This window comes from Coregonus lavaretus (assembly GCF_964263955.1).
Source record: "Coregonus lavaretus genome assembly, chromosome: 22".
NCBI classification, from domain to species: domain Eukaryota; kingdom Metazoa; phylum Chordata; class Actinopteri; order Salmoniformes; family Salmonidae; genus Coregonus; species Coregonus lavaretus.
In genome coordinates, this window is record NC_140009.1 from 30,144,054 (window position 1) to 30,170,516 (window position 26,463).

Sequence of the window (26,463 nt, forward strand, 5' to 3'; positions counted from 1 at the left end):
AATCACCGCCCTGACTTGTCCTCCCCTGTCTGTCTGTCTGTCTCTCTGTCTGTCAACAGAATGATGGAAGGTACCTGACTCAGCCCTTAGTTTAACACCTGTGTCAGGAGAAAAGGGGTAGGGTCAGGAGAAGATAGAAGGGAATCATTGTTTATCCTCCCTAACCCCTACCTGATTTGAGATTTTAGTCATTTAGCAGACGCTCTTATCCAGAGCGACTTACAGTTAGTGAGTGCATACATTTTTCATACTGGCCCCCCGTGGGAGTCGAACCCACAACCCTGGCGTTGCAAGCGCCATACTCTACCAACTGAGCTACAGGAGGCTACCTCCATCCATACATTCCAACATCCCGCCACACTCTCTCTCTTTCTCTCTACCCCCCCTCTCTCTCTACCCCTTTCTCTCTCTACCCCCTCTCTCTCTCTACCCCTTTCTCTCTCTACCCCCTCTCTCTCTCTTCACCCCTTTCTCTCCCCTCTCTCTCTCTCTCTCTCTCTACCCCTTTCTCTCTCTACCCCCCTCTCTCTACCACTTTCTCTCTCTACTCCTTTCTCTCCCCATCCCCCCCTTCTCTCTCTCTCTCTCGCTCTCTCTCTCTCTCGCTCTCTCTCTACCCCCTCTCTCTCTCTACCCCTTTCTCTCTCTACCCCCTCTCTCTCTCTTCACCCCTTTCTCTCCCCCCTCTCTCTCTCTCTCTCTCTCTCTCTCTCTCTCTACCCCTTTCTCTCTCTACCCCCCTCTCTCTACCACTTTCTCTCTCTACTCCTTTCTCTCCCCATCCCCCCCTTCTCTCTCTCTCTCTCGCTCTCTCTCTCTCTCGCTCTCTCTCTACCCCTCTCTCCCCCCCTCTTGCTCTCTCTCTGGGCCAGATGGATGGACGGAAATAAGCTGTTTTAATAATGTCCCTACCTTTGTTGCAAATGTTCTTTCTTCATTCAGTTTATTTATTTTACAAAGCGGTGGTGATCTGTTCGTTTTTATGTTCTGTTTGAGCTGAGGTGTGTGTGTGTACGTGCGTGCGAGCATGTGAGTATGTCCGTTCATGTGTGTGTGTGACCACGTGTGTGTTTATGACCCTCCCCCAGTATGTCCGGTGTATAGGATGTGTATGCTAATGCAAGGCTGACATTTAAAGCAGCATAATGTGTCCTGGCATTAACGTACTTTATAGGGACCTCGGTCCTCCTGCTTCAGGAGAGAAAGAGGCATTACATCCCATGGTATGATTGATGCCAAGCTTCATTAGACCATTTTATACGTTTAAGAAAGAAATTCATGGACCGTACTGGAATCTTTACGGCGTAACCTACACACACATGCATAGTACAGACACACACCCACCTTTCGACCAACACTGACCTGGTGTGTGCCGCTCATGTATTCTGCATACGCCAGCATTTTCTGCTTGAGGCTTTAGAGCATGCTGTCTGAATTATGACCTAGAGAGAGAGAGAGAGTGAGAGAGAGAGAGCGCGCAAGGAGGACAGTCTGTCACAAGCACATCTCTAGACGTCTAACCCAATAAATGTTTCTGTGGTCAAATGGAAGGAGGTGCTGTGCTTTGCATAACTTACTGTGTCTTGTTGTGTATCTGTCAGTATGTACTATACAATGTTACAATGTGCAGCACACACACTCCGTACAGCTGCAGTGTGTTCAGTTCACCCCCTGGACTGTGGCTGTGTGTGATCATAGTCCTTGGGAGGCCATAGTAAACGGCCCGGCTGTACAAATGTGGAGAAGATAATATGCCAACAGCAACCCTTGTGTCATCTCTCTGTGTCTGTACACACTGCTCTGTAATTAACTGGCTGCTGATGAATAAGCCTTTTATGCAGTTAGTGACTAGCCGCTGCAATACGTGTTGTATCTAAAGCATACATGAAGAGTATAAGCTTGCTTTCATGTAGAGATTGTAAATGGATGCAGCCTATGTAATGAATTAGAGTGTGTCTGAGAGCTCATAAAGCTGTCCTCAGTCCATAGACACCTTCCCTCTGTAGGGTGGTGCACTGTGTAATGTCTCTGACACCACACCATTTGGGGGGGGGGGGGTGTTTATGTGGGAATGTGCATGTGTGTGTATGCTGTTAGCTTATGTTCCTGTAGAGCAGCAAACAGCCCGTGGGGTCTGCAGAGCTTGTAGCCATTAGTGTACATTGTCTATTAGTGGTGTTAGTCTTAAGGAATCCGATACTAGCCTGTTTGTTTTCTTACTACAAGGACTATCTTTCTGGCCAGGACGCTGTTAAGGCCCAGTGGCTGGTTAGGTACTTTGCTCAGATTTTGAGATTAAGTGTGTCTGTGTGTGTGCGTATGTATCTATGTGTGGGTGTGTGTCTGTATTTGTGTGTGTGGTTGTGTGTACAGAGGTGAACCAGGGGTTGCTCCCGCTCTAACCCCTGTCATCATTCTGCCCACTGGGGGATCTATGTTTAATTAATCAGGGGCTCATTTGCATAAACTTCATTAATATCTCAGTTGAGGAGGAGGAATGGAAGACGTGGCTGAGTCAGGCATATACTCAGAGGTCCAGATATGTTGTCTCAGGTTAGGCGCTGTGTTATTATTGTGTTAGGTGTAGGCAGGGTATGATTTAGTGATGGGAGAAAAAATAGATACAGTTACATATCGGATATTATTTTTTGACGGAATATCGTATCGTTTTGTAAATATCGCAATATGATTTTTTGCGCTAGTTGTCTGTACCTGCACCAAAACTCCAGTATTTTTCCTTCATAGCTTGTTGTCCATCTTTTTTTATTTCCATGACTGATCAAAACTGGTTTTCTCATGGCTCTCTCTTGTCCCTCTGCAGCAGACACATGGTGAGCAATATGTTTGGAACATCAAATCGCAATAAAATCAGTATCAAATCGTAATACATATAGAATCGTGAGAATCGCAAAACATATCGTATCGTCACCTAAGTATCGTGATAATATGGTATCGTGAGGTCCCTGGCAATTCCCAGCCCTAGTATGATTTGAGTGTGCAGTTATACAGTTGAAGTCGGAAATTTACATACACCTTAGCCAAATACATTTAAACTCTGTTTTTCCCAATTCCTGACATTTAATCCTAGTAAAAATTCCCTGTTTTACGTCAGTTAGGATCACCACTATATTTTAAGAATGTGAAATGTCAGAATAATAGTAGAGAGAATGATTTCTTTCAGCTTTTATATCTTTCATCACATTCCCAGTGGGTCAGAAGTTTACACTCAATTAGTATTTGGTAGCATTGCCTTTAAATTGTTTAACTTGGGTCAAACGTTTCAGGTAGCCTTCCAAAAGCTTCCCACAATAAGTTGGGTGAATTTTGGCCCATTCCTCCTGACAGAGCTGGTGTAACTGAGTCAGGTTTTTAGGCCTCCTTGCTCGCACACGCTTTTTCAGTTCTGCCCACATATTTTCTATAGGATTGAGGTCAGGGCTTTGTGATGGCCACTCCAATACCTTGACTTGGTTGTCCTTAAGCCATTTTGCCACAACTTTGGAAGTATGCTTGGGGTCATTGTCCATTTGGAAGACCCATTTGCGGCCAAGCTTTAACTTCCTGACTGATGTCTTGAGATGTTGCTTCAATATATCCACATAATTTTCCTTCCTCATGATGCCATCTATTTTGTGAAGTGCACCAGTCCCTCCTGCAGCAAAGCACCCCCACAGCATGATGCTGCCACCCCCATGCTTCACAGTTGGGATGGTGTTCTTCGGCTTGCAAGTTACCCCCCTTTGCCTTCAAACCTAACGATGGTCATTATGGCCAAACAGTTCTATTTTTGTTTCATCAGACCAGAGGACATTTCTCCAAAAAGAACGATCTTTGTCCCTATGTGCAGTTGCAAACCGTAGTCTGGCTTTTTTATGGCGTTTTTGGAGCAGTGGCTTCTTCCTTGCTGAGCGGCCTTTCAGGTTATGTCGATATAGGACTCGTTTTACTGTGGATATAGATACTTTTGTACCTGTTTCCTCCTACATCTTCACAAGGTATTTTGCTGTTGTTCTGGGATTGATTTGCACTTTTCGCACCAAAGTACGTTCATCTCTAGGAGACAGAATGCGTCTCCTTCCTGAGCGGTATGACGGCTGTGTGGTCGCATGGTGTTTATACTTGCGTACTATTGTTTGTACAGATGAACATGGTACCTTCAGGCGTTTGGAAATTGCTCCCAAGGATGAACCAGAGTTGTGGAGGCCTACAAATATTTTTCGGAGGTCTTGGCTGATTTCTTTTGATTTCCCCATGATGTCAAGCAAAGAGGCACTGAGTTTGACGGTAGGCCTTGAAATACATCCACAGGTATGCACAAAGTAGATGTCCTAACTGACTCGTCAAAACTATAGTTTGTTAACAAGAAATTTGTGGAGTGGTTGAAAAAACAAGTTTTAATGACTCCAACCTAAGTGTATGTAAACTTCCGACTTCATCTGTATATACAGACAGTATACAGTTCAATAGTCCACCCGTGTCAATCGGGTTTCAAGAGCATGATCCTCAATATCAGTGTATGCAGCAATATTGATCTGTGAGGATGCACGTGCAAGCCACACACACACACACCGGAGCGAGGAAACAGCGGGGTGTGATTAGCAGGGTTAACTGGAGGGCTGATCCAACATATCCTGTTTGGATTCTCATACAGCAGCATCAGACTGCATCCCTGATGGCACCCTATTCCCTATTTAGTGCACTACTTTTGACCAGGGCCCATAGAGCTTTGGTAAAAAGTAGTGCACAATGTAGGTAATAGGGTGCCAGTTGGGATGTAATCACAGTGTTTGTGCTGGAACGACCCTGCTGAACAGAAACACAACACACTCAGTCAGCCAGTCAGTCAGTTTAATAGAATGTATTCACCAGGGATTGGGAACACGTAACAACCCAATAATCCATAAAGAACACAACACAGCCTTTTAACTTCCTGATCAGAATGCTAATATCCATTAGCTCAAGAGAAGAGACACAATATATTGATGACTTAGCATGTTTTGTACACCGGACAGGGTAACTAATGGTGTCACTGCTAACCACAACACTACACACACTTCCTCTGAATACCCTGCCGCTCTCGTGCCAGAGGGGAGGTGGGTTGCCATGGTAACCTACCCCTCGTCCAGCGGCTCCGTGGTTGTGGCCTGCTTTTATTTTTAGGAGGGAGTTCAGTGTGGGGTTCAATGAGTACAGTGTGTTCACCCCTCCCCTATGTGTGGTGTCTTTGACCGGGCACTGTCCTTGTGAATAGACCCCAGGCCAAGACAGGCCCAGGAGACTCTCTCCCCCTAAACACTCTCCCCCCATCCCTGTGTCTTTGTCTGGGACAAGAAGAAGGAGAGTGGCTGGTCCTATAGGGTTAGGACAGGCCAACTGGACTCTTTCAACTTAACTCTCCCCTCCCTCTTGTGTCTGAGAGAGGGAAAGAGGGCTTCACTGGCTGGTCCATTGCCTTTGCTTGGATAAATCCCAGGCCTGCCCAGAGCAGAGCAGAGCTGACAGGTCCAGGCAGAGATGGCTGGGTCAGTCGTATCAGATGGTCTGTAGAGATGGATGAGCTGGCTGCTTCCTGGGAGCCCTGTCTGGCCTTATCTCAGCCTGGAGTCCCACTGCAGAGACGACCACTCTCTCTCTTTCTCATATCCTCTATTCTCCCTCTCCTTCTCCCTCTCAGTATCCCTCCATCCCTCATTTTCTCCTGTTCCCCCACCCCCCCACAGGACAGTCTACATGGCTAGCTGCAGCCTGCAGTGATGAATATATATATTAACCTTCCTGGCTTTGAACTGGGTTCTACAAAAATGTATTATGTGGATTTATGAGTAGTGAGGTGGTCTTCAGAGCCACTCCCCCTCCTTTCTCTCAACTGTGGTCTGAACACACACACACACACACACAAGTTCACACACGCACACACCCATACACACATACGTACGTATTACCATGATGTCTCTGTGGAGGACATACAGGGGGTTAGGTCTGCCCTAACGCTCTGATGCTATCTGACCTCCTGTGGTTCTGGAGACCATAACATATCTTTATAGACCTGGACTAATGAGATTAGGCTGTGTGTGTGTGCGTATGTGTGCATGTGTGCATGTTGTGTGGAGAAGAGAATCTCATTACGTAGGAATCCCAAAACAGGGCTGTGTATGGGGCTGCTGGGGTGCCTCTGCAGCAAAGCAGGGGGTTATGGGTTGGCAGCTCAGCTAGGTCTGTAGGTTATTATGGCTCTCTCTCCTCTCATTTTCTTCAGAAAGATAGACACACACACACACACACACACATATAGCTCTTCTTATTTTAGAGAGAGGTACACATACAGAGGAACAGAGAGTTGTAATTATCCAGGGCCTCTTAAATGTAGCCAGTGAGAGAGGTGGCGAGAGATGACATCCACCTCTCGCCACGCCCCCAGTGGAGCCTAGAGCCTGGAGCAGGGAGAGGGAGCAGGGAGCCCAGGGGTGGAAGGCTAGAGGCTAGGGGGGAGAGTGAGAGAGATCCTGACCCACTGTTAGGGTGCTGCTTCCCTAGCTGCATCCCTCACTCCTTCCTTTCCTACTCTCTGACCCTTCTCTCCCCAGCCGTCTCTCTCTCTCTCTCTCGCTCTCGCTCTCTCTCTCTCTCTCTCTCTCTCTCTCTCTCGCTCTCTCTCTCTCTCTCTCTCTCTCTCTCTCTCTCTCTCTCTCTCTCTCTCTCTCTCTCTCTCTCTCTCTCTCTCTCTCTCTCTCTCTCTCTCTCTCTCTCTCTCTCTCTCTCTCTCTCTCTCTCTCTCTCTCTCTCTCTCTCTCTCATTCCCCCCTATCTCTTCCCCCTCACTTTCCTTTCTGTCTCTGCCATCCCCTGCTCTCCTTTAAAGTTTAAGCGCTCTCTTCTCTCTCTCTTTCTTCACTCGCTCTGTCTCTGCCCTTCCCTGCTCTCCCTGACTGTCCCTCTTTCCCCTCTCTCTACCCCCCCCCCCCCCCCCACCTCTTCAGGCTCCAGTCACCTAAGGTCTCCAATCTGCAGAGTGGCTGCTGTCAGGCCTAATGGGCAGCAGGCAACGTGTCATGAAGGAGCTGCTGCTACTAATGTGTGCCTGATAAAGACAGCATAGCATGTCACAGCTTTATAGTGATATAATACATTAATCTGTATGAGGATCACTCACCCCAGACTAATACTGTAGCCTCAGCCATGTCAAGTACAACATGAACCATATAGTGCAGGTCAGAGACAGGAGATTTGATTATATACAGTACATTATAACTGTAATATATTAGCTTAGTTCAGGTATATGGTCTTATTTTGGGATAGTGCTCACTGTATTTTCTCTTCTCACTATTACCTGACAGTGAAGAGGGTCAGAATCTTCAAGTTCCTCAGCGAGCACATCACTGATGACCTGAAATGGTTCCTTCACACAGACGGTGTGATGAGGAAGGCGCAGCAGCGCCTCTTCAACCTCAGGAGGCTGAAGAAATTCGACTTGGCCCCTAAGACCCTCACAAACTTTGACAGATGCACCATTGAGAGCATCCTGTAAGATTGTATCACCGCCTGGTACGACAATTGCACCATCCGCAAACGCAGGGCTCTCCAGAGGGTGGTGCGGTCTGCCCAACGCATCACCGGGGGCACACTGCCTGCCCTCCAGGACATCTACAGCACCCGGTGTCACAGGAAGGCCAAGAAGCTCATCAAGGTCCTCAGCCACCCGACCACGGCCTGTTCAACCCGCTACCGTCTAGAAGGTGGAGACAGTACAGGTGCATCAAAGCTGGGACCGAGAGACTGAAAAACAGCTTCTATCTCCAGGCCATTAGACTATTAAACCGTCACCACTAGCCGGCCTCCGCCCAAGACCCTGCCCTGAACCTTAGTCACTGTTCCTAGCCGGCTACCACCCGGTACTCTAACCTGCACCTTAGAGACTGCTGTCCTATGTACATAGTCATTGAACACTGGTCACTTTAATAATGTTTACATACTGTTTTACCCACTTTATATGTATATACTGTATTCTAGTCAAGGCTCATCCTATAGAACTACTGCTGTACACACCTTTTATATTCATATACTGGCCATACTGTCTATACGCACCATTATATACTGAACAAAAATATAAATGCAACATGCAACAATTTAAAAGATGTTGCTGAGTTACAGTTCATATAAGGAAATCAGTCAATTTAAATAAATAAATTAGGCCCTAATCTATGGATTTCACATGACTAGGCCGGGGCGCAGTCTGTGGACCAATAAACTTTGATTTGATTTTGATTTGATTTATTTCAACATTTAAACCCTTAAATCCACGGAAATAAATTGTAACACTTTTTTTTTCTAATATCTCCCTTTCTGAAGTTTCCTTCAGCTGCTTTTGGATTTCTATCTCTATGTTATCTGATTAAAAAAGTTAGGTCAAGGGGGAGATATTAGTCACGGAAGAAATATTCATATTTTTGTCCGCCGCTGACTTTTTGAAGTTGCTTTGATAAAAGTGCAGTAATTATCAGTCCATCGGTGCACAGGCACACACACACTCACACACAGACACACTATGTTGCTACTTCTGAAGGTTGCTGTTACCTGTCGCCAATGATTTAATTTTTTCTGCAGTTTGCTTATATTTTCACTCCATGTTTTTGATCCATCTAAATAGTTTTCTCTCGCTCCAAACACAAATTATGTGAGTATAAGATCTTGTTTCATGCTCATCTTCAATTCGAGTGAGCAGATTTCTTTGAAGCAGCCTTCAGTCTCAGACAGCAAATTAAGTTCCCTGTAAATTGATATTTATTTTTGTTTTGAGGCAGAGAAAATGGTTGACATTTGTTTTTAGCTCCTAGTCCCATGGTAATTGACAGTAGAGTTAGTTTAGCTGTCTGTTAGTTGAACCCTAAGAAGTTTGCTGGTGTGCCACTCACTCCAGTTTGCCCATTCAGATGAGCTTTGCCGGGGTCTGCTATGCCCGCTGTACCCTCTGGCAGTGACACGCTCTCTACAGTGATAACCTCTCTACAGTGATACCCAGTCTATATACAGTGCTATGCTCTCTATATGCCCTCAGGCAGGTTTGCTCCACAGCTTTCTGTCTCAACTCTCTCACTCCCTGTAGAACATAGGACACTATAAGCCCTGTAGATCTGACATATCCCAGACACTCTGAGACAAATGAGAATGCCAATTGAGAGCTTTAGTAGTTTGTGGTGAACAGTCATCTTAAAACTCCATAGCAGTCTTACATTTACATTTGACATTTTAGTCATTTAGCAGACGCTCTTATCCAGAGCGACTTACAGTTAGTGAGTGCATACATTTGTTCATACTGGCCCCTCGTGGGAACCGTACCCACAACCCTGGCGTTGCAAGCGCCATGCTCTACCAACTGAGCTACACGGGGCCACCATAACAGTCATCCATCCAGACTCTGACAGAGTTAAGTCCTCTCCAACATAAGCAAGCCAAGCTCTCCCTCATTACTTGGCATCCCCCCAATGCCTCCATCCCTCTATCCCCCCAATGCCTCCATTCCCCCATCCCTCCATCCTTGCTCTCTGTGAACTCACTTAGACGGTGTCCACTTCTCTCTGGGCCCCGCTCAGCTTTTTAATGAGAGCCTAAATATGTCCTGCTCTATTGTACTGCTGGGCTTAATGTGAGTGTGTGTGTGTGTGTGAGTGTGAGTGTGTGTGTGTGTGTGTGCATGTGTTTTGTTTGTGTGGTATGTGGGGTGATTAGGGTTACTCCTGATTTCATCTCACCACACACTCGAATTCACTGGTATGGTTTCTATTTAAACAATACAAGGGAACAGGAGAAAACGCTGACACTAATACAGTTGAAGTCGGAGGTTTACATACACTTAGGTTGGAGTCATTAAAACTTGTTTTTCAACCACTCCACAAATTTCTTGTTAACAAACTATCGTTTTGGCGAGTCGGTTAGGACATCTACTTTGTGCCTACCTGTGGATGTATTTCAAGGCCTACCTTCAAACTCAGTGCCTCTTTGCTTGACATCATGGGGAAATCAAAAGAAATCAGCCAAGACCTCAGAAAAAGAATTGTAGACCTCCACAAGTCTGGTTCATCCTTGGGAGCAATTTCCAAACGCCTGAAGGTACCACGTTCATCTGTACAAACAATAGTACGCAAGTATAAACACCATGGGACTACGCAGCCGTCATACCGCTCAGGTAGAGATGAACGTACTTTGGTGCGAAAAGTGCAACTCAATCCCAGAACAACAGCAAAGGACCTTGTGAAGATGCTGGATGAAACAGGTACAAAAGTATCTATATCCACAGTAAAACGAGTCCTATATCGACATAACTTGAAAGGCCGCTCAGCAAGGAAGAAGCCACTGCTCCAAACCGCCATAAAAAAGCCAGACTACGGTTTGCAACTGCACATGGGGACAAAGATCGTACTTTTTGGAGAAATGTCCTCTGGTCTGATCAAGGAGGCCTGCAAACCTGACTCAGTTACACCAGCTCTGTCAGGAGGAATGGGCCAACATTCACCCAACTTATTGTGGGAAGCATGTGGAAGGCTACCCGAAACGTTTGACCCAAGTTAAATAATTTAAAGGCAATGCTACCAAATACTAATTGAGTGTATGTAAACTTCTGACCCACTGGGAATGTGATGAAAGAAAGAAAAGCTGAAATAAAGAATTCTCTCTACTATTATTCTGACATTTCACATTCTTAAAATAAAGTGGTGATCCTAACTGACCTAAGACAGGGAATGTTTTCTAGGATTACATTTCAGGAGTTGTGAAAAACTGAGTTGAAATGTATTTGGCTAAGGTGTATGTAAACGTCCGACTTCAACTGTATGTAGGTGTTTCTGTTGAGAGAGAGAGAGAGAGTGAGTGAATGAGTGAGTGAGTGAGATTAATGCTCCTCACCAGGACTTCAGTCAATACTGTATCTATACCGTAAATGCTGATCGATGGAATAGGTCATAGAAATGTACACTGTTCTATATGATGTTTACTAGAAATACTGATTAGAAGAGGCATTTGTGAGGAGAGGGTTAACCCAGCTGTACATAGCAGCAGCTATACCAATCAATATGGTTTATGGAGCCTGGCCAGGTATATGATGTAATTGCCCTGTATTGACTCTAGCCCATATAAAGTATAGTGTCTGATATAGCGCCACTGTCATCATCAGGTGGTTTTGTGTACTGCAACCACAGGAACATGTTTGCCAGTGGAGGGGAAAACCAAAAACCTAAATGAACCCAGCTCAGCCCAGCAAGAGCACCACTGGAGTGTGTGAAAGTGATTTATGATATTAATCAGGTGGTGTTTCTGGCAACGCAGTCACTACTGCACTGACATTTAGGCCTCAGCCAGTTTGCTTAAGGAGCTAGGGAGGGGAGGAGAAGAGGAGAGAGGGGGAGGGAGGGGAAGAGGAGATAGGGGAGGGGAGGGGAGGGGAGAGGGAGAGGAGGGGAGAAGAGCAGGAGGAGAGGAGAGGGGAGGAGATGGGGAGTGTTTCTGTGGCTGAGTCTGGGCCTATATATGTTTGAAACAGGAATGTGAATATGAGAAGTGACAAGGGAAAGACAGGATACAATAGCCTGCAGGTAAATTACTTAATTAGTGAAGTGACATTTTAATTGAGCATCTAGAAAGGTTCAAAGTGTACTTGGAGAGGGAGGAAGAAGTTTCAATTAAATTATGATCCGTTTTTGATTGACACAGCAGGTTCAGTCAGTAATACGAATCATTTTGTTACCTCTACTACAGTAGTTACTCAAACTGACCTATCCTTGGTTTGTGTGTGACTTTTTGGATTTTGATGCCATTTTAAAAACTGCACTCTGTCCTTTGTTTGCAGGGTATAGAACTGGTTCACACCTAGCCTTTTATAAGAGCACTATTACATGCTCCCTCCCTCTCAATTTTCAATTTCAATTGAAGGGCTTTATTTTGATGGGAAACATATGTTTACATTGCCAAAGCAAGTGCAATAGATAATAAACAAAAGTAAATAAACAATAAAATGTACAGTAAACATTACACTCACAAAAGTTCCAAAATAATAAAGACATTTCAAATGTCATATTATGTCTATATACAGTGTTATAATGATGTGTAAATAGTTGAAGTACAAAAAGGAAAATAAATCAACATAAATATAGGTTGTATTTACAATGGTGTTTGTTCTTCACTGGTTGCCCTTTTCTTGTGGGAACAGGTCACAAATATTGCTGATGTGATTGCACACTGTGGTATTTCATCCAGTAGATATGGGAGTTTATCCATATTGGATTTGTTTTCAAATTATTTGTGGGTCTGTGTAATCTGTGGGAAGTATGTGTCTCTAATATGGTCATACATTTGACAGGAAGTTAGGAAGTGCAGCTCAGTTTCTACCTCGTTTTGTGGGCAGTGTGCACATAGCCTGTCTTTTCTTGAGAGCCAGTCAAACAGAGAGAGAGGCCTACTCTGAGCTCAGGATTCAGGAGTGTTTGGGATGGGAAGTGACACATATCGAACATAGTCGTGCTGGCCCCTTATGAGGGCTTACATCGTACAACAGGAAACAGAACAAAAAGCCATCATACACACACACACACACACACACACACACACACACACAGAGAACACAGACAGAGAACACACACAAAACATTTTTAGATTCTGCTGACGGCAGAATAGTTCAGGCTGACACTGGTGATGAATTAGATGTGTTATCCAGGCAGAGAGGAGCTCAGGTTTTCTCCCACCCGGTTAGAGAGAGCGAGAGAGAGATTGTGAATGTTTGTGTGTGTGTGCATGCAAATGTGTTTTAAAGAGCGAGAGAGAGAGAGAGAGAGAAATGCGAAAGAAATACTATTATCCACCCTCCCTCCATTCCACCTGAAGTAAAGAAATACAATAGGAGTCTGCTACATTTCAAGAGGGACTTCCAGGAGGGACGTATGAGGTGATAGAGGAAGTGAATCTGGCTGTAGCTCAGTGTTCATCTGCCCTGCCCTGTCCTGTCCTGTCCTGGGTGAATTGATGGGTACTGTAGGTGTGTGTGTGTCTAGAGTGGAGGTAAGGATATGGCGCTGGATGGTTCAGGGGCGAGGATGTGGTAGTGTGGCACGGCCATGGCACCTTACTCCTGGTGTGTGGGTGGTGAATTTCACCCCAGGGTGACACACTCCCCCTGGGCACCGACCCTGATGAGCTCTCCCTCTCCCCCAAGGATGTGTTGATGTGGCCACATCCATCAGCCAGGGCCACGGGGGCCAGGATGGAGCCATCAGCACATACCACACCTCCCACCCAGGTGTCACCCTCCTCTCACGCAGACACGTGGGCTCACAGCCTGGCCGGGACTGGTACACACTGAGGTCAGATAGCCAGGCCTCTCATTCACATAGTAGACCAGAACAGACTAACTAGGCCTCTCATTCACATAGACCAGAGCAGAGAATACTGAGAGACAGTTGACATAGAAATCAGGCTAGTGTGAGAAGGAGTGCTGAGCACTGCAGTGGGCCATCACACAGGACCATCAAACCATGGAGGCTTTCAGACGAGCTCCATTGCCTCTCACAGTGGTGCTGCTACAGCCCATCAGTTATTATCAGGCTTCCTGGGAGGATAAACCACATCACAGATCACATTCTATTGCGTGATGTGGCACCATTGGTCTCCATCAGATGAAATAGGATTGATTGGTCAGGCCTTATTTGGGCTGTGCCCTTCTTTCAACCCCCTCTAACCCGTGTCTATTTGACTGAGTGGGTAACAATGGTAACACCTGAGCCCCTCTGGCAGAGATCCGCTGGGTGTGTCACTATTAGGGTCATGTGGGCACAGTGCTTGGAAGAGCATTCCAAATGGCACCCTATTCCCTATAATGCACTACTTTAGACCAGGGCTATCCCTATAATGCACTACTTTAGACCAGGGCTATCCCTATAATGCACTACTTTAGACCAGGGCTATCCCTATAATGCACTACTTTAGACCAGGGATATCCCTATAATGCACTACTTTAGACCAGGGCTATCCCTATAATGCACTACTTTAGACCAAGCTATCCCTATAATGCACTACTTTAGACCAGGGCTATCCCTAAAATGCACTACTTTAGTCCCCTATGGGCCCTGGTCAGAAGTGTAAACTATGGAGGGAATAGGGTGCCATTTGGGACACAGCTTTTATGGAATCTAATCCAGTGTGTGGCATGGATCAGGCAGATAAAGCCCAGGCAGCCTCAGCTGAGCGCCTATCCTATCTATCTTATCGCCAGCCACAACAGTTGAACAGGGCAGGAATGGATTAGTGCAGAATTAGATTGGAGGCTAGATAGGCTAGCTGCGGGACAGATTACAGTGGTGTGGTAGGGGTCCTGCTATGCTCTGCTCTGTTCTCTCAGTCAGCTCTCTCACTGGGAGCTGCTGGCTCTATACACCCATCTGGGTCATCTCGCTCTCTAACCCATATTCTCCTCAACAGATTGTACTGGGAGATTCTCCTCAAGCCTGGAGATTCTTCTCTCTGTCAGCTAGCTCTCTCAATAGGTGCTGGCCCTACGTATAGTATACTGATGCATTGTTTTTGCTTCTAACTAACTTATATAATCTCCTCAACAGATAACTGTTGGGAAATTCTCCTCTAGTCTGGTAGAAGTGTTGGAGTATGGGATGCGGTCTGCAACACCATCTTAGTTGTGGTAATATAAATAGATTTATAATAGTATAAAGTAGTAATTCTATGGTTGTTAGTATTGGAGTGCAGCACATTCACCGCCAGTCACCCTCAGTATACCTGTTAGTGTTGGCACAGATATAACATAGGAAATGTATTACGTCTCGTTCACACACACACTAACCTCATTGACGGCTGGGGATGGAAAATAGTTTTATATCCAAATGTGACATAAATGTGTTTAAGCAGTGTATCTGCATAGTTCACTGCTGTTTAAAGGAAAAGGCTTCTTTAAAGCTTCAATATGTAACTTTTTGGGTGACCCGACCAAATTCACATAGAAATGTGTGTTGTATATCTGTAATTCTCATTGAAAGCAAGTCTAAGAAGCGGTAGATCTGTTCTATCTGCGCCATTTCTATGCTTCCTGTTCATAAGTTTAGTTTTTGCATCTTCTACTTTCGGTTTTGTATACCAGCTTCAAACAGCTGAAAATACAATATTTTTGGTTATGGCAAATATATTTCACAGCGGTTTAGATGGTACAATGATCCTCTACACTAAACTTGCTTGTTTTGTCACATAAACGGACATTTGGCAAACTAGAATTAGAATTTTAGCAACCAGGAAATGAAAGAGCGATTTCTGCATAGTGCATCTTTAAGACAAGGAGAATCGTATGTGTTCGAGCTGGAGGAGATTCTTGAATGTCAAAGATAAGCAGCATATCATCACAAATGGGATGCACCATACTAATAGACCAACTAGACCAACTTCACTGCCAATGTTTTGCTGTTAAAAAGGAAAACATATTTCCATGTTCAAATCCTGAAGTTAAATTAGTCTCTTTCAATGTGCTACATGTCTCCTTGCTAAGTGCTACACGTCTAGGAAGACATGTTCTTCTAGAAGGCCAATACTGTATGTTCAGGGGAGTCATTCTTAAGTCTGAACCGTTTGTATATTGAATGAATTTATAATGTAAAATATGTTGTATTTATAGAGTGAACTGAGCGAACTAAACATCCTCCCGTTTCCCCTACACACATTCAATGCACTTTTCCCCTGGATTTATTCAGCCCTTTCCCTGGACAAATTGCTTTACCCAGACAGCCCCACTCAGAGATCCAGACCTGGCAGACTTCCTCCCAACTAGAGAGGGGAAAGAAGAGAAGAGCAGTTTGAGTTGGAGTTTGGTCAATCTTCAAAAGCTTTTTCCAGGGTGCTTACATGCCCCAATCAAAAGAGCCCAGCTGGCAGGGGCCCCTATGGGACCCAGGGCTTCAGAAGCCCCTGCCACAGACCCCCCTCTACCCTTCACCCCTGCTGCCATGGTCCTGAGCTGGTTCTGTATATGGTATAGCGTAGGGTCTCTCTTCTCCAGCGGGTGAATGAAGAGACTGAACGGTTGCACTCTCCACAGTCATTGCTCCCATTCATAGCTCTCTAGCTGACCAAGGAGATAGTTGAGTGCAACCTAAACACCTATTTCTGCCCCAGTTTCCCCCTGTAAACTTATTCCGTTAGTGCTCTCGCTGGCATAGTATCTATGCCATACCGTATGAATGCACCCCAGTCTGTCCAGAAGTCAACTCTAGATCAGCAAACAAGGTTCATGATTGTGAAACTAAAATAAACCTTTAGCTAGCTAACAATGTGCATGGCCCCATAGCTGTGGTGTGTTTCTATGAACAATGGTCTGCTGAAGGTCTAACCCCTTTCACACATGTACAGTGTTTTTCAACAGTCTCATCCATCTTCATCTGTGTCCCTGCCTCTGTTAATCTGGTTCTGTTCTCACCACTGGGGAGAGTGAGGTAGCCTACAGTGGGTTGATAATGGCTGAGGTGTTGACATGAGGCCAGGGAAAGGGAAGCCTTCAGGTTCACGTTGGCTCAGCAGAGGGGGTTTCTGTAAAGGAGGGAGTGTAATACCCTCTGAGGGAGAGGAGAAAGGAGAGGAGGGTGGTACATTTACAGTGGGGGAAAAAAGTAGTTAGTCAGCCACCAATTGTGCAAGTTCTCCCACTTAAAAAGATGAGAGAGGCCTGTCATTTTCATCATAGGTACACGTCAACTATGACAGACAAAATGAGAAAAAAAATCCAGAAAATCACATTGTAGGATTTTTTATGAATTTATTTGCAAATTATGGTGGAAAATAAGTATTTGGTCAATAACAAAAGTTTCTCAATACTTTGTTATATACCCTTTGTTGGCAATGACACAGGTCAAACGTTTTCTGTAAGTCTTCACAAGGTTTTCACACACTGTTGCTGGTATTTTGGCCCATTCCTCCATGCAGATATCCTCTAGAGCAGTGATGTTTTGGGGCTGTCGCTGGGCAACACAGACTTTCAACTCCCTCCAAAGATGTTCTATGGGGTTTAGATCTGGAGACTGGCTAGGCCACTACAGGACCTTGAAATGCTTCTTACGAAGCCACTCCTTCGTTGCCCGGGCGGTGTGTTTGGGATCATTGTCATGCTGAAAGACCCAGCCACGTTTCATCTTCAATGCCCTTGCTGATGGAAGGAGGTTTTCACTCAAAATCTCACGATACATGGCCCCATTCATTCTTTCCTTTACACGGATCAGTCGTCCTGGTCCCTTTGCAGAAAAACAGCCCCAAAGCATGATGTTTCCACCCCCATGCTTCACAGTAGGTATGGTGTTCTTTGGATGCAACTCAGCATTCTTTGTCCTCCAAACACGACGAGTTGAGTTTTTACCAAAAAGTTATATTTTGGTTTCATCTGACCATATGACATTCTCCCAATCCTCTTCTGGATCATCCAAATGCACTCTAGCAAACTTCAGACGGGCCTGAACATGTACTGGCTTAAGCAGGGGGACACGTCTGGCACTGCAGGATTTGAGTCCCTGGCGGCGTAGTGTGTTACTGATGGTAGGCTTTGTTACTTTGGTCCCAGCTCTCTGCAGGTCATTCACTAGGTCCCCCCGTGTGGTTCTGGGATTTTTGCTCACCGTTCTTGTGATCATTTTGACCCCACAGGGTGAGATCTTGCGTGGAGCCCCAGATCGAGGGAGATTATCAGTGGTCTTGTATGTCTTCCATTTCCTAATAATTGCTCCCACAGTTGATTTCTTCAAACCAAGTTGCTTACCTATTGCAGATTCAGTCTTCCCAGCCTTGTGCAGGTCTACAATTTTGTTTCTGGTGTCCTTTGACAGCTCTTTGGTCTTGGCCATAGTGGAGTTTGGAGTGTGACTGTTTGAGGGTGTGGACAGGTGTCTTTTATACTGATAACAAGTTCAAACAGGTGCCATTAATACAGGTAACGAGTGGAGGACAGAGGAGCCTCTTAAAGAAGAAGTTACAGGTCTGTGAGAGCCAGAAATCTTGCCTGTTTGTAGGTGACCAAATACTTATTTTCCACCATAATTTGCAAATAAATTCATTAAAAATCCTACAATGTGATTTTCTGCAATTTTTTTTCTCAATTCGTCTGTCATAGTTGACGTGTACCTATGATGAAAATTACAGGCCTCTCTCATCTTTTTAAGTGGGAGAACTTGCACAATTGGTGGCTGACTAAATACTTTTTTCCCCTACTGTAACTGTTAGAAACTCTCTCCCAATAGCCTATAGATAAATAATTGAGGGGTCAAGATGCAGACTGAGCAGGTTTCCAGTGTGAGTGTATGAGGAAATAATGCTGAGAGTGTAGGTGAGAGGGAAAGGGAGATTGGGGTAGAGGAAATACAGGTGTCAGACCTACAGTGAGGTTAGATGTGATAGATAGGAGAGCCTTCTCTGTTTGGATAGAAGCCCACTGGCATCAGCCCTACTTCAGGGTTCACTCTCCACTGTACCTCACCACTACAGTGCACTCAGCCCCAAGCTCTGCTTCAAGTCTTCTCTCTCTCTCTCTCTCTCTCTCTCTCTCTCTCAACACCTCTCTTCCCCTCTGTCTTTCTCACTCCAACTCTCTTTCTATTTCTCTATAAAGTGCCTCTATCTGACAATGTCAAGGGAGATGTTCAAGTACTTTACCTTACAAGCTGCATGCCTGGAATGGTTTTCCCTACAGGGTTCACTATCCACTGTACCTCACCACTACAGTGCACTCAGCCCCAAGCTCTGCTTCCTCCCTTACCTGCTTCAAGTCTTCTCTCTCTCTCTCCACCTTTCTTTCTATCTCTCTGTACTTTTACATTTTTTACATTTTAGTCATTTAGCAGACGCTCTTATCCAGAGCGACTTACAGTTTGTTGAGTGCTTAATTATTATTATTTTTCATACTGGCCCCCCGTGGAAATCTAACCCACAACCCTGGCGTTGCAAATGCCATGCTCTACCAACTGAGCTACACGGAGCACTGTAAAGTGCCTCTATCTGACAATGTCAAGGGAGATGTTCAAGTACTTTACCTCACAAGCTGCATGCCTGGAATGGTTTTCCCTACTCGTGGAGTGTATCATTTGGGAGTTTAGTACCTCTACAGAACAGCATCCGTCTATCCATACGGCCCCTTAATGTGAAAAACAGCTGTGCGTGTTTGTGCGTGCATGTCGAGGTCTTCTGTAGTGGGCTGGGGGAGGGGGACAGGGAGCAGAGGGGTGGACTGTCAAAGGTGTGTGTGTGTGTGTGACTAGGCAGTGACTGTGTACAGTGCTCTCTGGACAGTGTGTGTTATGTGATAGTGATATGATTCAGATGAAGTGCAAACATTGTGTGTGGAAGGTCAGAGTTATCTAGTGGTCCCCTGTGGCTGCAAACAGCCAGCCCTATACCTAGGGGGGCATATAGCTCTACATGACAGAGAGACAGCTAGTCCCCTCAGACAAAAACACACATACCTACTCTCTCTCTCACAAACACACAAACACAGACTCTCTTTCTCACACATGCATGGAGGGCTGTGGAGAGCTGTCTGAGAGCCCAGATCCTGGAGTGGGCTCCCTCTGCTCTCTGCAAACATTAGCACCATGAGCCCAACACACACACACACACACACACACACACAAACGCTGACTCTCTCTCTCTCGCTCTCTCACACACACACCCCCACTCACCCCGGGTCAACAGCAGCATCTCAGCACTACTCATGGCATGTCTCCCTCATGCTTTATGGATTCACATATTTGCTTTTATGATTTTCTTTCTTCATCTCCCTCTCTGCCGTAAATGTAAATGTCAGTAACCAGATTAAGGCTGGGCAGGTGCCTCCCCCACATCCTGCCTTGTGTGTATGGTTTTCACATATGTAGCTCTGCTACTAGGCTTGTGTTTGCATTACGCTGCTGCTAGGCAGGGTGAGGGTCAGGACTGACATGGAATGGAACCGCTGGTTTTCACATTCAGCTTCTGTTCAGAAGCTATTCAGTCTTTGAGCTGTGCTCCTCACCCATACAGAACCATACGGCCCTGCTCTATGGATCTGGCTAACCTCTAGGCTTTGAGGCAATTAATCAGGGCTGTAGTTCAACTTCCTTCACCTTTGTTCTATTGTGTTTAGCCCCCATAACCGCCCCTTACCCCTTTGCCCCACCCTCGCCCCTCCTCCCGGAGGACATTCTCATGACAGACATGTGACCTTGAGACGACCCCCTGGGGTGGGGCTGAGGGGGTGCAGTAGGGGTGAGGGTTTCGTTGTGGGGCCAGGGTGCTCTTTGGGCCTGTCACCCTGCGAATAGATATACGGGTGTAGAGAGGTGGGAGGGGCCCAACAGATGATAGAGCCATCAGCTTTCATGTTACCACAGCGACCCGTGACATGTGACATCACACAGCTATCTCTCTCTCACGCCACCGCCAGTCGCCAGGATCCCATGGTCCCTCCGGAGATTTACTGTCACCTTTATTTTGGAAGTGATAACTGATTCTTAGACAAGACGCGTAGGTGATGTATGTCACATAGGGTCGTGGTCCTGAACGCAGCCCTGAAACGAGACATTTAGAATATTATTACACTGTGGCGATGTGTTTTCAATCAGAGGTTCAAATATGTACTAATGCCCTACTCCAGGGTTTCCCAAACTCGGTCCTCGGGACCCCAAGGGTTCACGTTTGGTTTTTGCCCTAGTACTACACAGCTGATTCAAATGATAAACTAATCATCAAGCTTTGATCATTTGAATCAGTTGTGGTTAGCGAAAAAAACAAAATGTGCACCCCTTGGGGTCCCGAGGACTGAATTTGGGAAACACTGCCCTACCATGGTCAGAAAAAAGACAAAATCCTTGTTAGCATGTGGATTTAACATTGAGATCCTCAATGGCATGTTTGAGACAATATTATCTATAGTGAGCTCATTTGAAATGCTATACTACCATCATATAGACTTTTTCATACAATACAGTATATCTAACCTCAGTGAGTTTAATACAGTAATGTTAACACTTTGTGTGTCTCTCTGTCCGGTCAGATCCGTGTGGACGGTCCTCCTCACGGTGGGGTGCAGTATGAGACGATGTTGGTCATCAAGGACGGCAGCCCCATCCTCAGAGACATGGCCTTCTCTCTGGACACAACTACCTCTACAGTCATGTCAGAGAGACAGGTGAGTGAAGCAACACACACACACTCATTGACGCAACGTACCCACGCACACACACACAATGCTGCTGTTCGGTAGAAGACAGATCACAGGGTACATTGTGACTGTACGTACAGCTGATATCAAGCAGTTTGGAAATGATACATCAAAGTGGCACCCTGGTGTGTGTGTGCACGCTCTGGTAGCCACCCTCCCCACCCCTTGTTGGAAACTATAAATAACCAGGGTGGCACGCAAGCGGGGTGGAGAGGGATGTAGGGTAGAGAGGGAGAAGAGTGAGATGAACACAGAGAGAGAGAGAAGAGAGAGAGAGAGAGAGAGAGAGAGAGAGAGAGAGAGAGAGAGAGAGAGAGAGAGAGAGAGAGAGAGAAGAGAGAGAGAGAGAGAGAGAGAGAGAAGAGAGAGAGAGAGAGAGAGAGAGAGAGAGAGAGAGAGAGAGAGAGAGAGAGAGAGAGAACTGGCTGCGTGTCTGAAGAAAGAAAGAGTGAGTGATGAGGGGAAGAGGGACAGCTGAGAGTGAGGAGGAGGAGGAGACAAGTGCAAGGTCACCCCGTCACCACACTTCTAATGAAGTGACAAAGCGTGGCCACCACCATCAGCAGCAGCTGATAGCAGATAGCCATCAATAGGCCCTCATATTAAACAGGCTCAGAGGAGAAGAGAGCAAAGCCTCAAAGACATCCGGCTACACAGCATTACACTGTCATACAGAGGTGATAGATAACTATCTCTCCTCTCCTCCTATCTTCATCTTTAAAGAGAAAACAACTGGCCTCCATTGGGCTTGAGGAGGGACTGAGGCAAGTCACACAAGGTAGGAGACTGCTCTGGTATAAGACAAGGCTTTAATACAGTGGCAGCCAGCTACTGACTACTCTATCTAGACGACCTGCCATCACCAACAGCCCCTGTAGTCTCCTCTAGTCACATGATCATGAAAGCAAAGGAATGGGCATCCCTGATTGGGGCTGATTCCTGCACATGCCCAGTGTATGTTGCTTGGCTGCTGGTAGGTGTTTATGTATTTTAGACTGTCTTCCATTTCCATATCTTCCGTTTGTGCTTGGGACTCGGTGCTGGCTTTGATTTGTCATCTCCGTAGGGTCAGTCATGTGTGAAGAAGAGTATTGACGTGACCATTGTTGTTGATGTCACTAGTATTCTGGCAGTGGGCGCCTGTCTCTCTCTCTCTCTCTCTCTCTCTCTCTCTCTCTCTCTCTCTCTCTCTCTCTCTCTCTCTCTCTCTCTCTGTCTCTGTCTCTGTCTCTGTCTCTGTCTCTGTCTCTGTCTCTGTCTCTCTCTTCTGTCTCTCTGTCTCTGTCTGTCTGTCTCTCCAGGTGCTAGTGGGGCATATAGAATGTGGATGAGGACGTCACACTGCCATTGACTTGTTGCCATGCTTGTTGCTGTGCATGTTCAAGAGTCTGCTTCTCAGTCACACTTCACAGAGTAATGGGATTAGGATTCAGCCCAAGTCAGACACGCTCTATACTACACACCCACAACTCTCCCTCCCTCTCTCTCTTTCTTTCTCTCTCTCCGTCTCTGTCTCTCTGTCCATCGCTACCCCCTCTCTTTCTCTCTTTCCTGTAACTCTCAGCGAATACTGACATTCTGCCTTAGCCTCTCTAGCCTTACTTCATTGGGACATGGCTATTGGTTGAGCTTATTGTCATGTCAATGTTCTGATTGTATCTCTAAGTGTGATGATCTATCATGTGATGTCTCTATGTAACATGCTGTTTTTTTCTCACGCAGAAGGAGATAATTTCTTAGTACAGGGTAGTCCGAATGATACAATATCTCCTATCACTGCTACTACAGAATATAGCCATGAGGAAACCTGGGATGGTCGTCATTAGACCAGACCATTACCACAACATTCCTAGACTAATAGTGAATAACATTGTACATTGTATACAGCCAGTCATTTGACAATGACTCATTGCCTTAAATAGCACATAATACTGACATCACTACCCTTATTCCACTGTGTCTACTGCCCATATGATGCCATGATCACAGCTTCACAACATCATGGGTTCCCTCTGATAGAGAGAACACCCTGTTCCATCATTGAGGCGTTGGAGGCGAAACACATGATTTAAGTAGATGATGAATGAAGGGGGGGTGATAGCAAATTGAAGAGGGGAGAGCGGACAGATTTGGCTCCAGTTGTTGCTTCCTACTCGGAATAACAATGAGACTTTGTGTGTGTGTCTGGCGCAGGGATGAGGAGGCAGAGAGAGAGAGAGAGAGAGAGAGAGAGAGAGAGAGAGAGAGAGAGAGAGAGAGAGAGAGAGAGAGAGAGAGAGAGAGAGAGAGAGAGAGAGAGAGAGAGAGAGAGAGAGAGAGAGAGAGAGAGAGAGAGAGAGAGAGAGAGAGAGAGAGAGAGAGAGAGAGAGAGAGAGAGAGAGAGAGAGAGAGAGACCCAGCCTCTTTGTTTGATGAGGTGTTATAGGAGAGAACATAATGACATGAAACCCTCCCTCTCCCATCCTACTCTCTGGACTGTTTCCTCAGTAGAACTGTATACTAACCAGGGGCAAGTTTACTAGCTTTAGATACCGCAGGGTGCAAAACACAAGATAAACATTCTCTCTCAGAGGAATTGGTTTAGCCGATTACATACAGTACAGTAGGCTACATGTATGATGGGCGGCAGTTAGCCTAGTGGGTAAGAGCGTTGGGCCAGTAACCAAAAGGTCACTAGGTCGACTCCCTGAGCTGGCTAGGTGAAATCTGTTGTTGTGCCATTGAGCAAGCCACTAACCTTAATTGCTCCTGTAAGTCGCTATGGATAAGAGTGTCCGCTAAAATGACTACAATGTAAATGATGTCTGCAACTCACAAGGCTTTGCTACAGCAGGCTGAAACCACACAGTTTATGGCTAATGTTATGTAGGTTCTAACTGAACATCTCTCCACCACATCCATCATCCTGTGGCCCTATCAATAACACAACTCTGATCTTGTCTGACCAAATATCTCACTGCACTCTGATCCTGCCGTTATCAAATATCCCATTTACAAGTGCAGAGCTCATATTTCACAAGGCTGTCTGCCTCTCTGTGGCTCTGCTTTAAATCACTAGCCTTATCTACGCCATACTCCTTCTCATATTATTTGTCCTATATTTTGCATGGCGGATATGATGTGATATACAGTGATCCACATTCATATTTTATCTGTGAGGGTTATGCATAAGTACCTGCGTAGATGACTGTGAGAATGCGTGTTCTCTCTTAGCTCTCCCTGCATGAGGCCGGCTCAGTACTGAGCTCCCCTCTAGTGACTTCCATCATCCAGCCTCTGGCTGTTCCTTATAGCGCTAGCTATTATACTGGTATTACTGCTGTATAGGAACACAACACACACACGCATAGTCACATACAGTGGGGAAAAAAAGTATTTAGTCAGCCACCAATTGTGCAAGTTCTCCCACTTAAAAAGATGAGAGAGGCCTGTAATTTTCATCATAGGTACACGTCAACTATGACAGACAAATTGAGGAATAAAAATCCAGAAAATCACATTGTAGATTTTTAATGAATTTATTTGCAAATTATGGTGGAAAATAAGTATTTGGTCACCTACAAACAAGCAAGATTTCGGGCTCTCACAGACCTGTTACTTCTTCTTTAAGAGGCTCCTCTGTCCTCCACTCGTTACCTGTATAATGGCATCTGTTTGAACTTGTTATCAGTACAAAAGACACCTGTCCACAACCTCAAACAGTCACACTCCAAACTCCACTATGGCCAAGACCAAAGAGCTGTCAAAGGACACCAGAAACAAAATTGTAGACCTGCACCAGGCTGGGAAGACTGAATCTGCAATAGGTAAGCAGCTTGGTTTGAAGAAATCAACTGTGGGAGCAATTATTAGGAAATGGAAGACATACAAGACCACTGATAATCTCCCTCGATCTGGAGCTCCACGCAAGATCTCACCCTGTGAGGTCAAAATGATCACAAGAACGGTGAGCAAAAATCCCAGAACCACACGGGGGACCTAGTGAATGACCTGCAGAGAGCTGGGACCAAAGTAACAAAGCCTACCATCAGTAACACACTACGCCGCCAGGGACTCAAATCCTGCAGTGCCAGACGTGTCCCCCTGCTTAAGCCAGTACATGTCCAGGCCCGTCTGATGTTTGCTAGAGTGCATTTGGATGATCCAGAAGAGGATTGGGAGAATGTCATATGGTCAGATGAAACCAAAATATAACTTTTTGGTAAAAACTCAACTCGTCGTGTTTGGAGGACAAAGAATGCTGAGTTGCATCCAAAGAACACCATACCTACTGTGAAGCATGGGGTGGAAACATCATGCTTTGGGGCTGTTTTTCTGCAAAGGGACCAGGACGACTGATCCGTGTAAAGGAAAGAATGAATGGGGCCATGTATCGTGAGATTTGAGTGAAAACCTCCTTCCATCAGCAAGGGCATTGAAGATGAAACGTGGCTGGGTCTTTCAGCATGACAATGATCCCAAACACACCGCCCGGGCAACAAAGGAGTGGCTTCGTAAGAAGCATTTCAAGGTCTTGGAGTGGCCTAGCCAGTCTCCAGATCTCAACCCCATAGAAAATCTTTGGAGGGAGTTGAAAGTCCGTGTTGCCCAGCAACAGCCCCAAAACATCAACTGCTCTAGAGGAGATATGCATGGAGGAATGGGCCAAAATACCAGCAACAGTGTGTGAAAACCTTGTGAAGACTTACAGAAAACGTTTGACCTGTGTCATTGCCAACAAAGGGTATATAACAAAGTATTGAGAAACTTTTGTTATTGACCAAATACTTATTTTCCACCATAATTTGCAAATAAATTCATTTTCTGTAAAAAAAAAAATCTAATTTTGTCTGTCATAGTTGACGTGTACCTATGATGAAAAGTACAGGCCTCTCTCATCTTTTTAAGTGGGAAGAACTTGCACAATTGGTGGCTGACTAAATATTTTTCTTAGAAAAAAAGGTGCCATCTAGACGTAAAAGTGTTCTTCGACTGTTCCCATAGGAGAACCCTTTGAAGAACCTTTGTTGGTTCCAGGTAGAACCCTTTTGGCTCGAAGTAGAAATATTTTGGGTTCAATGTAGAAACCACTGTGGAAAGGGTTCTACATGGAACTCAAACAGTTCTACTTCGAGCCAAAAGGGTTCTACCTGGAACCAACAAAGGTTCTTCAAAGGGTTCTCCTATGGGAACAGTCGAAGAACCTTTTACGTTCTAGATGCACCTTTTTTTCTAAGAGTGTATAGATATGAATGCCACAAGAATTATACATGTAC

At 45.5% G+C, this 26,463-nt stretch overlaps 1 protein-coding gene across 1 annotated transcript in view; it reads left to right on the top strand.

Moving 5' to 3' along the window:
• The window catches only part of LOC311149922 (plexin-A2-like), a 221,719-nt gene that overhangs the window by 80,395 nt on the left and 114,861 nt on the right, over positions 1-26,463 (top strand). Inside the window, exon 4 of the mRNA XM_084187151.1 lies at positions 21,041-21,175. Within this exon, the coding sequence (XP_084043277.1) occupies positions 21,041-21,175 (135 nt within the window). The remainder of the gene's footprint in view (positions 1-21,040; positions 21,176-26,463) is intronic.